Genomic DNA, 14,774 nt, shown 5'->3' on the forward strand with positions numbered 1-14,774 from the left:
GTTAATTCTGAAAATTAGAAAAAATGAGGTATTTTTAACTTACGAACGGGTGATAGGATCTCAATGAAATTTGATATTTAGAAGGATATCGTGTCTCAAAGCTCTTATTTTAAATCTCGACCGGATCTGGTGACATTGGAGGGAATTTGGGGGGGGAGGGTGAACCTAAAATCATGGAAAACGCTTAGATTGGAGGGATCGGGATGAAACTTGGTGGGAAAAATAAGCAGAAGTCTTAGATACGTGATTGACATAATTGGAAAGGATCCGCTCTATCGGGTGGGGGAGGGTTAATTCTGAAAAATTTGAAAAAATGAGGTATTTTTAACTTACGAAGGAGTGATCGGATCTTCATGAAACTTCATATTTAGAAGGACCTCGTAACTCAGATCTCTTATTTTAAATCTCAACCGGATCCAGCGTCATTGGGGGCAGTTGGGGGGGGGGCCGGAAATCTTAGAAAATACTTAAAGCGGAGAGATCAGGATGAAACTGGATGGGAAGAATAAAAACAAGTCTAAGATACGTGACTGACATAACCGGACCGGATCCGCTCTCTTTGGTGGAGTTGGGGGGGGGGGGGGTGTAATTCGGAAAAATGAGATATTTTTAACTTACGAACGGGTGATCAGATCTTATTGAAATTTTATATTTAGAAGGATCTTGTGCTTTAAAGCTCTTATTTTAAATTCCGAGCAGATCCTGTGACATTGGAAGGCGTTGGAGGGGGAAACCGGAATTCTTGGAATACGTGAAAATTGGGGGATCGGATCTTAATGAAACTTGATATATAGAAGGATCTTATGTCTCAGATGCTTGATTTTCGACTCGAATTGGATCCGGAGACATAGGGGGTTGGAGGAGGGAAACAGATATCTTGGAAAACGCTTAGAGTGGAGAGATCGGGACGAAACATGATGGGAACAATAAGCACAAGTTCTAAATACACGATTGACATAATTTGAACGGATCTGTTCTCTATGGAGGAGCTGCGGGGGGGTGTTAATTTGGAAAAAATAGAAAAATTGAGGTATTTTTAACTTACGAACGGATGACCAAATCTTAATGAAATTTGATTTTTAGAAGGAATTCATGTCTCAGAGCTCTTATTTCAAATCCCGACCGGATCTGTTGACATTGGGGGAGTTGGAGGGGACATCAGAAATCTTGGAAAACGCTTAGAGTTTAGGAATCGGGATGAAGCTTAGTGGATAGAATAAGCAAATGCCATAGATGGCGACTGACGTAACCGTACTGGATTTGCTCTCTTTGGGAGAGTTGCGGGGAGGGGTTCAGTGCTTTGGCGAGTTTGGTGCTTCTGGACGTGCTAGGACGATGAAAATTGGTAGGCGTGTCAGGGAGCTGCACAAATTGACTTGATAAAGTCATTTTTCCAGATTCGACCATCTGGGGGGCTAAAGGGTAGAGGAAAAATTTGAAAAAAAATGAGGTGTTTATAACTTACGAGTGGGTGATCGGATCTTAATGAATTTTGATATTTAGAAGGACATCGTGACTCAAAGCTCTTATTTTAAATCCCGACTGGCATTAAGCCTCTGATTTCCCTTTAAAATCAATCTATTGATTCTTAGAATTTTGGTAGAGCTCATACCATATGAGCTCTTGGCTCTTAGCTCTTCTGGCCTCGTCACAAGTGCCATATGAGCTCTTAGCTCTTGTTCTTTAGCCGATACCTAGTAGGTACATACAACTATTTAGAAAACCTAGTAGCTAAGTTTCACCGGAAAACTGAGCGGCAAAAGACGAGGAGGAAATAAGTACTATCACTACTAACAACTCACCGCAGCACCAAGCCGCCTGAGGCCAACAGAGCTACGTAAACTCCTCCTCTATCCCAATCTATTCGAAGGCTCCCTTTTTATACCTTCCCAGAAAGTTCCCATTTCCTTTAAATCTTTCTTTATGACATCGTCCCACCCCAAACAAGGACGAGCTGCTTTTCGTTTAGCCCTAGACGGATGGCCAAAAGTGACAATCTCCGGCAATCTGTCATCCTTCATCCACAGAACGTGCCCTAGCCATCTCAACCTCTGTCCAACTCAGTCCGGCTGACTAGCCAACTCAGTCAGCCGGATACCCAGAACAATCCGTAGGCAATTTCTCTGGCAAACATCTAGCAAATCTTCATCCGCTTTTCGGAGCGCCCATGCTTCATTTGACCACTGTGATCACTGTAGCTTCCAATATTCTAATCTCGGCTAGCAGATTAAAAGAGGCTTCGGAAAAACCTATTGAAGGAATCTATTTCTCCCGTTACAAAAAAAAATCACAATTTTTTTATTTTTTCGAAAACTTGAAAAATACAGATACTAGGTTTTGGCAAATGACAACCGAGATACTGCATCCTGTGCTTTCCTTTTAAAGTCTCTGGCTACCTTTTCTGTGACAGTTTCTTCTTTCTAATTTCTTCTGATCTTCAATTAAGGAAGTAACTCTGGTGAAAGCACTTAACGGAAGATGTGTCAATGTCCTTAGTTCCCCTTAGGGATAAATTAATTAATAATGACAACGAAGTTACATGAGTGAAAACTCCAAGGATACGACATATTCTTTTTCTGCTAGAAACATAAGAGTTGATATCATTACTTTTTATAATCTCTATTATTTATTCATCATTCACGGGCATTTGTCATTTCGTCAAAAACGCATGCATCATTTTTTGTTAAAAGAAGAGGCTATTGCAAAATGGATGTTTATTTTTGCTTATATTGTGTTTAATTTTTACCCTAATTTAAATATATATGTTTGAGATGCACTGTAAAAGAAGGCACAGATAGGGGCTTATCCGAATCTAGCCCTCCTCCCTCCCATTCATAAGGAAAATCACCATTTAACCTGTTTTTTTTTGTTAAGAAATGTCAGATATTGTTTCAAATCTTGAATTTAGTGGGTTGTACCTTTTTTTATGCACAGGCATGATAAATAAAAAAGATTGAGGCAGTAACTTTCTTTTGTAAAGTTCTAAAAAGTAATGTCTCATAAAGTAAAAATAAGCGCTTGAACAAATAGATTTCGATAAAAATCTAAACCGTCCAATTTCAGATGAAAAGTGCTAAAACAAATTATATGAACCGATAGGAAAGTATATATCCCACGGTGCTTCCTTTCAAGTGCTAAATATAGCAAGTACACAAACATACTCCTGGAACATGGTGGTCCTGCTTTAGTTTCAATTTTCTAAATATATTTTTAAGCCCTGGATACAAGTTGGAACAAAATTAGCCTCTTTTGTAGAATCAGATTTTCCTCCTTGAAGTGGCCGGAAACATGGATGATATTTAAACCCCCTGGCATGCACAAGCCCCGCAAAAAAATATTCCATCCAAAAAGCCCAACCCCACCCAGACCAAAACCAGCATATCTTCCCATCCACAAGTTGTGAGGCCTCTCTGCTTTTCAGAACGTCCATGGAGGGTATTCTGTTAGAGCTACAAATCCCTCAATAGGTTATTACTCACATCTGGGTCTTACGCAATACTATAGCGCACCTGTAACGTTACAGTACACCTGTATGTTACGTAATAGGGTTTGTTTAATTTTTGTTGTTACGTAATAGGTGGTTGTTACGTAATAGGGAATGTTTTTTCTTTGATTGTCTTAGAAAATATACGAGGGCCAGGAAAAAACTTCAGGGCCAAACACAATCAAATTTTCTTTGGTTGTTACGTATCAGGGTTTGTTTACTTGTGCAAACTATTTCTTTGGTTTTACATTATAGGTTTTGTTTACTTGTGCAAATGGTTTCTTTGGTTATTTTGCAATAGGACTTGTTAGAGTCCGTTAATCAAAATGCACAAACGTACGGGTTACATAATAGGGAGTGTTTTCTTCAAGACATTATTCAAGACGTTTTTTAGACATTTTCTTCAAGACGTTTCAAGATATTTCAAGACGTTTTTAAGACATTTTTCTTCATGACGTTTCTTCAAAACATTTCAAGATGTTCTTAAGACATTTTTCTTCACGACGTTTAAAGACATTTCAAGACGTTTTTAAGACATTTTTAAGACGTTTTTCAAGAAGTTTCAAGACATTTCAAGACGTTTCTTAAGAAATTTTTATTCAAGACGTTTCAAAACATCTCAAGACGTTTCTAGAGACATTTTTATTCCAGACGTCTTTCAAGACATTTTAGATATTTATCTTCAAGACATTTTTCAAGACGTTTTATAAGATATTTTTTTCAAGACATTTTCAAGATTTCTTTGATTCTTGCTTAATAGGGGAATGTTTACCTGTGTTAAGGATGATGTATTTTCGCATTACTTGTTTTTCAAGGCCCGTGGGGAATCTGCGCTTGTAACTGAGTACGGGACACACGTTGATATTACATAATGACGATGGACACATAGGATGTTACATAATACTTAAAGAGATTTTATTTTCTTTCAATGCGTTTTTCTTTTTTCAGGGAACATTTATAATACAAAGATGTTTGTCCGCATTAGGATTTTAAAGAGATTTCCCCTCAATGGAATAGAGTGCTCGACAGCTGGACCAAGAAACGCTTTCTAATATTATTACTCGGGGAATACCTTCTAATGAAAACGTTTTGATAAAGCTATAGATTACATGTTCCATATATCTGCAATGAATAACATCTAGGGGAGAAAATAGATTTCTAGAAATTGGTTACATTTGATATGCACTTGCTTGTTACAGTGTTCTTAATTTTCTAACGTGACCTAGAAAGGTAAGGTAGCTATCGAACCAATGCGATGTTACATAGCATTGGCTTTAGATATTTCATTGCGTAAATGATTAAAGTACTGAAGATTCATCCTGGAACAAGAAATTTAAAGAATGAAGGCTTTTTTCCGTACCTACAAGTTTTATTAATAAAAAAATTTAAAAGCATTATAAACACTTTATTCTTAGGACACTGAAATCAATATTATACAGATAGGATGGGGATATTTTCAACTAGAAAGTCGTTCAATCGAGGATTATCAACATAAATGCTGAGAAATCCACCATGAGTATATCCACAACATCAAAAATATAATACAGCTTGAAAACCATTACTTTTAACCAATAAATGTAGATCTATTAAGAGGAGGGGATGACTTATTAGATGTAAATTCAAGGGGACATAGGACATGCAGCTTAATTCTAATTTTTGTTCATTTATTCTTGGCATCATTTTCTGGAAATTCCCAGCCTGTGACACTCAATGGCAGACACACGGCACCTTCAGGCAACCATTATCCATTATTCGGAATTTCCGTTTAGAATTGGTCGTTTAAACTTAATGAAAAAACACCCAATAACGTTTCTTCTTATGATTAAATAAAAAAAAACTAATTTTTTTAGCTGAAAGTAAGGAGCGACATTAAAACTTAAAACGAACAGAAATTACTCCGTACATAAAATGGTTTGTCCCCTCCGCAATGCCTCGCTCTTTACGCTAAAGCTTTTAATTGTTTTAAAAAGCAGAATTGTGGCAAAGAGTCAAGTTTTTAATTGTTTTAAAAAGTAGAATTGTGACAAAGAATCAAACTTTAGCGTAAAGAGCGAGGGATTGCGGAGGGGACAAACCATTTTATATACGGAGTAATTTCTGTCCGTTTTAAGTTTTAATGTCGCTCCTTACTTTCAGCTAAAAAAATTATTTTTTTTTATTTAATTTCTGAACGTTTTTGAATTAATGCATGTTTGGTTTTGGCTCTCCGCATATAAATTATTAAAACGAAATTTGTATATTAATTCTTTTTTTGGCTAAATGGCTTTCTCTTAGTTTTGATCAGACGATTTTGAGAAATAAGGGGTGGAGAAGGAGGCCTAGTTGCCCTCCAATTTTTCGGTTGCTTAAAAAGGCAACTAGAACTTTTAATTTTTAACGAACGTTTTTATTAGTAAAAATTATACGTAACTTATAAATTAGCAACTTACGTAACAAACTTTCATAATCTTATATTTTTATTATGTATACAAGGGGGTTTGTATCCTCGTTAATACCTCGCTCTTAACACTAAATCTTAAGTTTTGTCCCAATTCTTTAAGAATGACCCTTGAATCAGAAAGGCCGTAGAATAAATAGTTGAAATTACTAAAAATACTTTAGCATAAAGAGCGAGGTATTTATCTTCTCCTAAATACCTCGCTCTTTACGCTAAAGTATTTTTAGAACCCCTCATATGCGTTATAATCTCTGTTCGTTTTAAGCTTCAATGCTACTCTTTCCTTTCATTTGAAAAAACGTTTTCATGTTAATTTTTCATTGTTTTCTTATAGTAATGCTAGAAAATCATGCGCTCTTTTCCTTGAATTTTTCTTCCCCCATGACAGATTCCTCCAAGGAAAGATCCTCCAACATAGCCCCCTCCCCTCAGCCCCACCCCCCAAACAAAACAAAATCCCCCTGAAAACGTCTGTACACTTCCCAATAACCATTACTATATGTAAACACTGGTCAAAGTTTGTAACTTGCAGCCCCTCCCCCAGGGATTGTGGGGGAGTAAATCATCCCCAAATACATAGTTATTATGGTTTCCGACTATGCTGAACAAAATGGCTATCTCAAAATTTTGATCCGTTGACATTGGGAAAAAAATGAGCGTGGGAGGGGGCCTAGATATCCCTCCAATTTTTTTGGTCACTTAAAAAGGGCACTAGAACTTTTCATTTCCGTTAGAATGAGCCCTCTTGCGACATTCTAGGACCACTTGGTCGATACGATGACCCCTGGAAAAAAAACAAAAAAAAACAAACAAACAAATAAACACGCACCCGTGATTTGTCTTCTGGCGAAAAATACAAAATTCCACATTTTTGTAGATAGGAGCTTGAAACTTCTACAGTAGGGTTCTCTGATACGCTGAATCTGATGGTGTGATTTTCGTTAAGATTATATGACTTTTAGGGGGTGTTTCCCCCTATTTTCTTAAATAAGGCAAATTTTCTCAGGCTCGTAACTGTTGATGGGTAAGACTAAACTTGATGAAACTTATATATTTAAAATCAGCATTAAAATGCGATTCTTTTGGTGTAGCTATTGATATCAAAATTCAATTTTTTAGAGTTGTGGTTACTATTGAGCCGGGTCGCTCCTTCGAGGCCAGTGTGACGCAATCCACCAGCCCGATGACTCCCTGTAGCGCGCATGATCACACCTAAGGGTTTTCCATCCTTCTCCCCACAAAATAACTTTGTAAACTAAAAATGAGCATTTTTTTATTTGACAGCGGATTTTTATTTGACAGCGGATATTTGACATTCTTAGATTGCGATGTTCCGTGGCAATCCCCTGTGTATGACGCTCAGCGGCTGACAATCAGTACATTTTTTAATTCAGCTTAGGACTATGTCTGGCCCCCATTAAGGGAGCTAGGATGCAATTGTCATGGTAGCAAGCATGTCATTTACAAACAGTCATGACTGTTTATTAGTGGTTACTTTTTTCAAGCAATTCGTGGTAAAGAACTGTAAGTAAGGACTGACGCGGCTCAATAGTAACCGAAACTCTAAAAACAGAATATGGATATCAATAGATATTTCAAAAAATTGGCTTATTCTGATTCCAAATATATATGATTCATCAAGTTCAGTGTCACCCCTGTTGCATCAAGTCCCACTGTTGCGTCAATCCCGACACGATTTTTTTCTGGCGGAACAGCCGTACGACAGAATCGGATGGAGGTTCACAAAGAAGCGCAGACTTTTGAGTCGCTGCAACAAACTGTAGAAGAATTCAAATCAGCCAAAATTAGCTTTTCAATCAGAATTTTTTCCTGATTTTCGAAAAAGGAGAGAATATCCCCTAAAAGTCAAAAAATCTTAATGAAATCACATCATCATATTCAGTGTATTAGAGAACCCTACGGAAGGCCGTCCTAAACCATTTTCGAGAGGGGGTTTTCTGTGGGGGAGAATTATTTTCTACGGGAAGAATTTTTCGTTAGATGGAAAGTTTCTGGGGGCAGAGTTTCAAGAGTAAAGTTTAAACGGTGAGAAATTTGCCAGGATTCATATACAAAGTTATTTTTCATTATCTTACTTTCATCTGGCGATTCCATTTATGTGTAGAGATGTTCTGGGGAATTGTCGGGGGTAAATTTTCAGCGGAATTGGAATTATCTGGGATTTCTCCGTGAGGGAGAAATCCTCCATGGGGTAATCATCATGGGTCGAAATTCTCCATCAGGAGAGTTTGAACGGGAAAAAAGAAACTGCAATTAAATTAAGGACAAGTCTTTCTTCTAACGAAAGTAATAGAAATTTTTCCAGCAGAGCTTCCAGACGAAGGTAATTTTGAGCCAAGGTGGAAATGTCCGGGGGGGGGGCTTTTGCATCAGAAATTATGGAGGAGTATTAGCGGTTTGTTAAAACGTGGGGACAAGTGCCTATTGTACCAAAGTGCATATTTTTTACGCTAACATTTTTCAACTTTTTGTTAACATTCAGGTAAATATAGAAGATGTCCTCGGAAAGGAGGAAGTATAAATTAATCTCTGTCCTCCCTTCAGTTAGATTAAGCCTGAATATAGGTAGACTACTGCTCAGTGATAGCACACTTCTTATTGCAGAATTTGTTTAACACAAAATATTACTTTCAGTTTCCAACCGAGACAAAATTTGGAAAGGTTGGATGGGTTCAACCAGGAAATTTAGATATGTTGTGTGTGAACAAATACTACCAGGAGATCTTCAACTATGTTTTGATGCCTGTTTCTAAAAACTAAGTCTTATTTGAATATTTTAAAATAACTTCATCAAACAGTTCGTGGTAACGAACTGTAAGTAAGAAGCGAACATTCCTTCTACCAGAAATGAAAATTTATAGTGCCCTTTTTAAGTGACAAAAAAATGGAGGGCAATTAGGCCCCCTCCCAAGCCACTTTTTTCCCAAAATCCTCCGATTAAAATTTTGATATAGCTATTTTGTTCAGCATGGTTGAATGACCCAAAAGCTATGTTTTTGAAGACAAAATGACAACCCCCCCTGCAAAGCCCCTGGGGAAAGGTATTTAAGTTATAAAATTTGTCCATTGTTTACGTATAGTATTTGTTATTGGGAAGTATGCATACATTTTTCGGGTGGGGAGGGGAGGACGAATTTTCAGTGAAAAGATTTTTCAGGGGAAGAATTTTAAGTGAAAAAGGGAATATTCCAGGGGTTGAACTTTTCAGGGCAAATTTTACACTGGTGGAATTTGCTGGTATTCCTATACGAAATTTCTTCATATGTCTTGCTTTCGCTTTATCGATTCAATTTTACTCTTGGACATGTTAAGGGTTATTGTCCGGGATAATTTTCGCCAGGCTTGAATTTTCCAGAATATATTTCCGCGGGGAGGGGGATTTTTCTATGGAGGTGCAGCCAGCTATCCTGGCGTTATTCAAAAACAATCAGACATTAAATAAAAAAAACAAGTTTTTTCAACTGAAACTAAGGAGCAACATTAAAACTTGAAACGAACAGAGATTATTACGTACACGAGGAGGTTGCTTCCTCCTCAACACCTCACTCTTTAGGCTAAAGTTAAAATTTTAAGGAGGGGCAACGCCCCTAATATACGTAATAATTTCTGTTCGTTTTTAGTTTTAATGTTGTTTCTTACTTTCAGTTGAAAAAACTTGTTTTTTAATTTAATGTAAACAAAGAATGAGCATATAACGAAAAATATATCACATTATAGAATATTATAGTTCTTGACTGTAAAATTATTACGTATGTACGGGTATAGTAAATGTTTAGTTTCGTCTCAAGCTGTCTAAAACTGGAAACTATGCTGCGAAGCAGTTCACAGCTGCGAAGCTGCGAAACAGCATAGTTTCCATACTATAGTACTTAGAAATGCTAATTTTAGGAGCGCATCCATTTCTGGTTGACCCTCCTCCTCCATGGGGCAAACTAAAAATGCGTAAAGTGAGCTTGCTTACAGATAACATTATAGAGTGAAGCATATTAGTCCATGAGCCCCACGGGCAGCGGGTGAGATGCTGTATTCTATATTTATTTAATAAACCTCGTTTGAGATTTTTTTTTAGATTTATCACTCTTTGTTGAATAAATATAGAATACAGACCTAGCCCCACTGCCCGTGGGGCTCATTGACTAATATGCTTCGCTCTATAGGTAATGTTACCTGTAAGCAAGCCCACTTTAGGCATTTTTAATCTCGTTGGAGGGGGATTTTAGAAAGCTAAAAAATGAATGCCCTTCTCTAATAATGACAAAGAAACAATATGCGATCATCAGAATCTTGTTATATACAGTAATACGCACTTTAGACAGCTTGTGACGAAACTAAACATTTACCGAGGGTATTTCCTCCTCCTCAATACCTTGCTTTTTACACTGAAGTTTGAGGTTTTTTCCATTTATATTCCCAATTCCAGACGGCTTTTTCGCCCCCATGATGTGCTAATATACAGCCTACCCTGGTTTGGATATATTTAGAGGTGGGGGTAGAGTTTATTTTTGATCCAAATGAAGGTCATTTCAGATTCAAAATGTAGTTCTGGGTATATAGGCTATTTGCACATTAGGGGGGTGGGGGGTATATGCTCTATTAATATATAGGTTCTGAGAAATTCATGAATTTTTTAGAGAAACTTGAAAATACAAGGAAAGAATTGAAGATAAAGTTTTTTCCCACTGCAAAATATATTAACTAGGTTTAATATGCATGGGTAAAATTCTAGTTAATTGACTTCTTGCTATCTCAGAAAGGGTTTAGGTTAGGAAAATGAAACTTTCAGGAATGGGTCTACAGGCTAAAGTATGTCCCGGGAAGGTATTTTAAAGTACCCGCCTGCACTCCTTCTCCCTCTAGAGGGCCCTGAAATATGCCTACAAGACAGGTCTTGCTTTTCAGTTACTAGTTGCTTTTTCTCTGCCTTTAGTTCGGAAAATGCAGATTCCTGTTATTTTGAGCCATATCAATGTTGTTTTTTTTTCAAAATTTAGGAAATGTATTTGCATATCTTTAAAACCTTATAAAATGGAATTGAGTAAAGTTATGAAGCTGAAAACAATTTTGTTGTACTTCAATTAAGCAGAAGATCTAATTTGCAAGGTTTCACTTTTATAACACACATGTTTTTAAAGGTCATCAAAGGTCAGGGCCCACTAGAGGGAGAAGGAGTGGAGGTAGTTGCTTCAAAATACCTTCCCGGGACGTACTTTAGCCTGTAGACCCATTCCTGAAAGTTTCATTTTCCTAACCTAAACTCTTTCTGAGATAGCAAGAAGTCAATTAACTAGAATTTTACCCAAGAAGTCAATTAACTAGAATTTTACCGCAAGGGTAAAATTCTGTAGACCCATTCCTGAAAGTTTCATTTTCCTAACCTAAACCCTTTCTGAGATAGCAAGAAGTCAATTAACTAGAATTTTACCCATATTATGTAGTAAGAATTGTTTTATCAACATGTCTCCTTGTGTAGTGGACTCCTCACACATCTATAGCCAGTAGAGCCACCAAAAATAACAGTTAATCCACAAAACCAGCAAACTTTTGTATAGGCTATATCCTAGGGGTATGCCTAGTTCCCTTAGGGGGGCTTAGCTCCCTGAGGATAAGGGAAGTAGGGATGCACTTGCGGTGACAGGGATTATTATAGCATAGCCTATGTGGATTTCCGAATCAGAAAAGGCATTGAATGGAGAACAGACTATAGCCTAATAGCATTTTTTCGTTTTTTCTTTCCTGATATCTGTCCTTTAAGTAACCTTATCGCCACGAACTAGGCTAAGATTTTTAAAATTAGTAAAATTACCTGTTTGAGAAGAAGAATACTTTCTACTAATTGCATTTTTAGGTTTTGATTCTGGCCTTGCTCTACTTATTCCATAATTATAGCCTCTTCTTACATCACTTTCACTACTCGACGAGTCCTCATTTCTAGGAAAGACTTTAACTCCCCCTCTCACTGGCATATTACATTATTAAAGAAAGTATTAAACTGAAAATGGGTTTGATAGACCAAATTTAACTACTACCCATTCCTGTCCTTGGTTTGTACTGAGGACGTAGGCAGCTCATCGGGTTTTTGTTGCAACGAAGCCAGAAAAATTACGGCTGGTTTGATCTGTAGTTTTTATGTGGAATCATTAGACTTCCGGCCGGGTCTTATCAGCATTAAAGCATACATCAAATATCGTACTAATACTTTACGCAACGACACGGGACACGGGAGATCGAAAGAGAGATAAGTTTCTCAAGGAAGATTGTAAAGGGCTCCCTATAAAAGTACTTAGTATTATTGCAAATAAATTAGTTTTTAGCAGCAGTGTCGTCTTCGGATTCTTCAATTGAACACGTTTAAAAAAAAATTATGAACTTCGTTTTTGTTTATTATACAACAATTTTTCCAAAGTAATTTGTTTGTGTTTTAAACCTGAGTGTAAAATGAATTTTGTATATGCTTTGAAGCAAGATTATCTGTTTACACACATTTTTCATTTTTGTTACAGGGCGTGGAGTGCTTGATTTTAGTATTTCATATTAAGTACATGCATCTGTACAGTATGTACTCCTCAAGGGTGGCTAGAGGGGGCAAGTGCCCCTGGCGGTACGCCTGGTGGGTGGGAAAATAAGCTAAAGAGCAAATTAACAAGAAAATATTTCCGAAAGAAGAACTAATCCAACGTATTAAATTATCCCAATAACAATACACGAGTGTTTTGTCAAGTCTTTTTACACATTTTTAGTAGCATCTGATCTTGCCCTCCTGTTCTGTTTCATAGGTTCATTTGTGGATTGAAATGTGATGGGCCCGGGCGAGTCTTCGGCGGTTCTCTTTTGCCCAACAAGATAGGCTCACTAGGCATGCCCCCTGTTAATACTTTTAAGGGGCACCAGTTCACGAATGAAGGGAGGCAACGATTTTACTACTTATTTCGAAATCCATGGAATATATTCCAGTATACATATCTAATGACAGACTGACACTTTTCTTTCGTTTAATCAGTTGCAGTAAAAGTTACTTTTACAACATTACCATGTGTTGAAACAGTTTTGAAACGAAAGTGGTAAGTATTATGTTACAGAAAATAACACTGATCTTTCCCAGGCAAGGTTGGCCTATTTATAGCTTTGCCAAATGCTGGAAAATCCGCGCCCTCTCTCCGTGGAAACCCTCCACGAAAAATTCCTCCATGGAAAATTCTAGCCGTGTAAATATCCCCTCCCGAAGAAATCCCTCCTGACAATTCCATTCTCGCTGAAAATGACAGCGGACAATTCCCTCTGGAAGATTTTCTTCACTTTTATTTGGAAAAAAACTTAAATATTTCGATTTCTGATCGTTTTCAAATCATGCTTCAGATGCCTCCCCTCCTTCAAAATTTTCCAGGAAATCCCAATCCCCACAATAGAAAGTTTTAACCCGCAGAAATTTTCTTCCGTGGTGATTTTCTCCCCTAGAAAATCGCCACTTGGAAAAGTACCCCCAATATATACAACTCCACAGGAAATTTTCAACGGACAGTTCCCCCAGAACCTTTTTAAATGTAAAATTGAGTCGCCAATACTGAGTCGAAAAGTCCTTATAAGAATTTCGGTGAATTTCTTCCATTTGTAATTTTCCCTGGAAAAATCCCAAGAAAACTACTTTCTCAACGGAAAACTCTCCCTTTCGAAAATACCAATCCACTAAATCACAACCCCTCCCCTCCCTACCGAAAAATATTTTCCTTCTAATGAGCTCTTACCTCTATGATGTTTCACCGCCCATTAATAGTTACAAAAAAAAGAGAAAAGAATTGTAAGAAAGGATATAAATCATTACTTCCCAAACGAAAAAGTGATTTTCCTTGTTGGTCGAGATGGGAAACTGCAATTCTTCTGGTTAGGGCTTTCGGGTGTGGTGTTTCCAATGGTTTAGTTTCCGTTTTACCTGCTACTATTTTTGGGTAGTTTCTCGCTATCATTTTGAGATCTCTCGTAATTTTTTTTCACAACAAGCTTTTTAATTTAGGCTACAACGGGCTAGGGCACGTTCTGTACTAAGTTGCCCCGAAGTGGGTGACCATGGTAATGAGATTAAGAATTAAAAAAAAAAAATTGTTTCTTTTGCGATTATATGACTCACTCTGTATGCACCGAGAATTTATTTGTAACTGATGTATCTGTTTTGTTTTCGATGAATAAAAGTTACCACTTGAAACTAAAAAACAGTGCTTCTTTTTTTTATCACTTGAAAGGCTTGAAAGCTAATCTATGGCATTTCAAGTCGTTTACGAGTTTGTAAACCCGCCTACTTGACTTTACTTTTATCTTATATATCTCTTTTTCTACTATTTATTCTCTTTTACTGTTTTTTATTTAACTGTCCTCCCTTTTAATTTTCTGTGGTTCACAACATTTAACGACTACGATATTGTTTGGGCGCTACACAATAACTACGTACAAATTATAGGAAATTAATCCAACACCTAGCGCTATAATCAAGAACAGTTCATTAGCTCTATAACGGTCTAGAAAAAAAAATCGCATCCTGGATGGTGAACACTTGTAAAGCATATTTCCTAAATTTTGAATGACACAAAAAGCCATAGGAAAACAGCTGTTATCTATTGTTCTTCTTTGTTGTCTGTTATATATATATAGTACCGGGAGTCCGGTGGCGAGGCCACCGGGCCACGGAAGTTGGTACGCTGTATACTTCTATTTATGGATTCTTATTGTTGCTTGTCTTCTAACCACAGACAATTTGAGCCTTTTCTTGATGTCCTGACGTAACTTCTTCCTGAAGTCATAACGTCATCACAGGTTTGTTACAACCATCCTGGAAAAAAATGGATT

The 14,774-nt window shown here is 37.1% G+C and overlaps 1 protein-coding gene across 1 annotated transcript in view; it reads right to left on the reverse strand.

Moving 5' to 3' along the window:
• The window catches only part of LOC136034681 (uncharacterized), a 76,186-nt gene extending 64,186 nt beyond the window's left edge, over positions 1-12,000 (reverse strand). The window contains exon 1 of the mRNA XM_065716004.1: positions 11,746-12,000. Coding sequence (XP_065572076.1) covers positions 11,746-11,905 — 160 coding nt within the window. The 5' untranslated portion in view covers positions 11,906-12,000. The remainder of the gene's footprint in view (positions 1-11,745) is intronic.
• Between the last annotated feature and the right edge of the window lie 2,774 nt (positions 12,001-14,774).

The sequence above is a fragment of the Artemia franciscana genome, chromosome 13 (assembly GCF_032884065.1).
Source record: "Artemia franciscana chromosome 13, ASM3288406v1, whole genome shotgun sequence".
NCBI classification, from domain to species: domain Eukaryota; kingdom Metazoa; phylum Arthropoda; class Branchiopoda; order Anostraca; family Artemiidae; genus Artemia; species Artemia franciscana.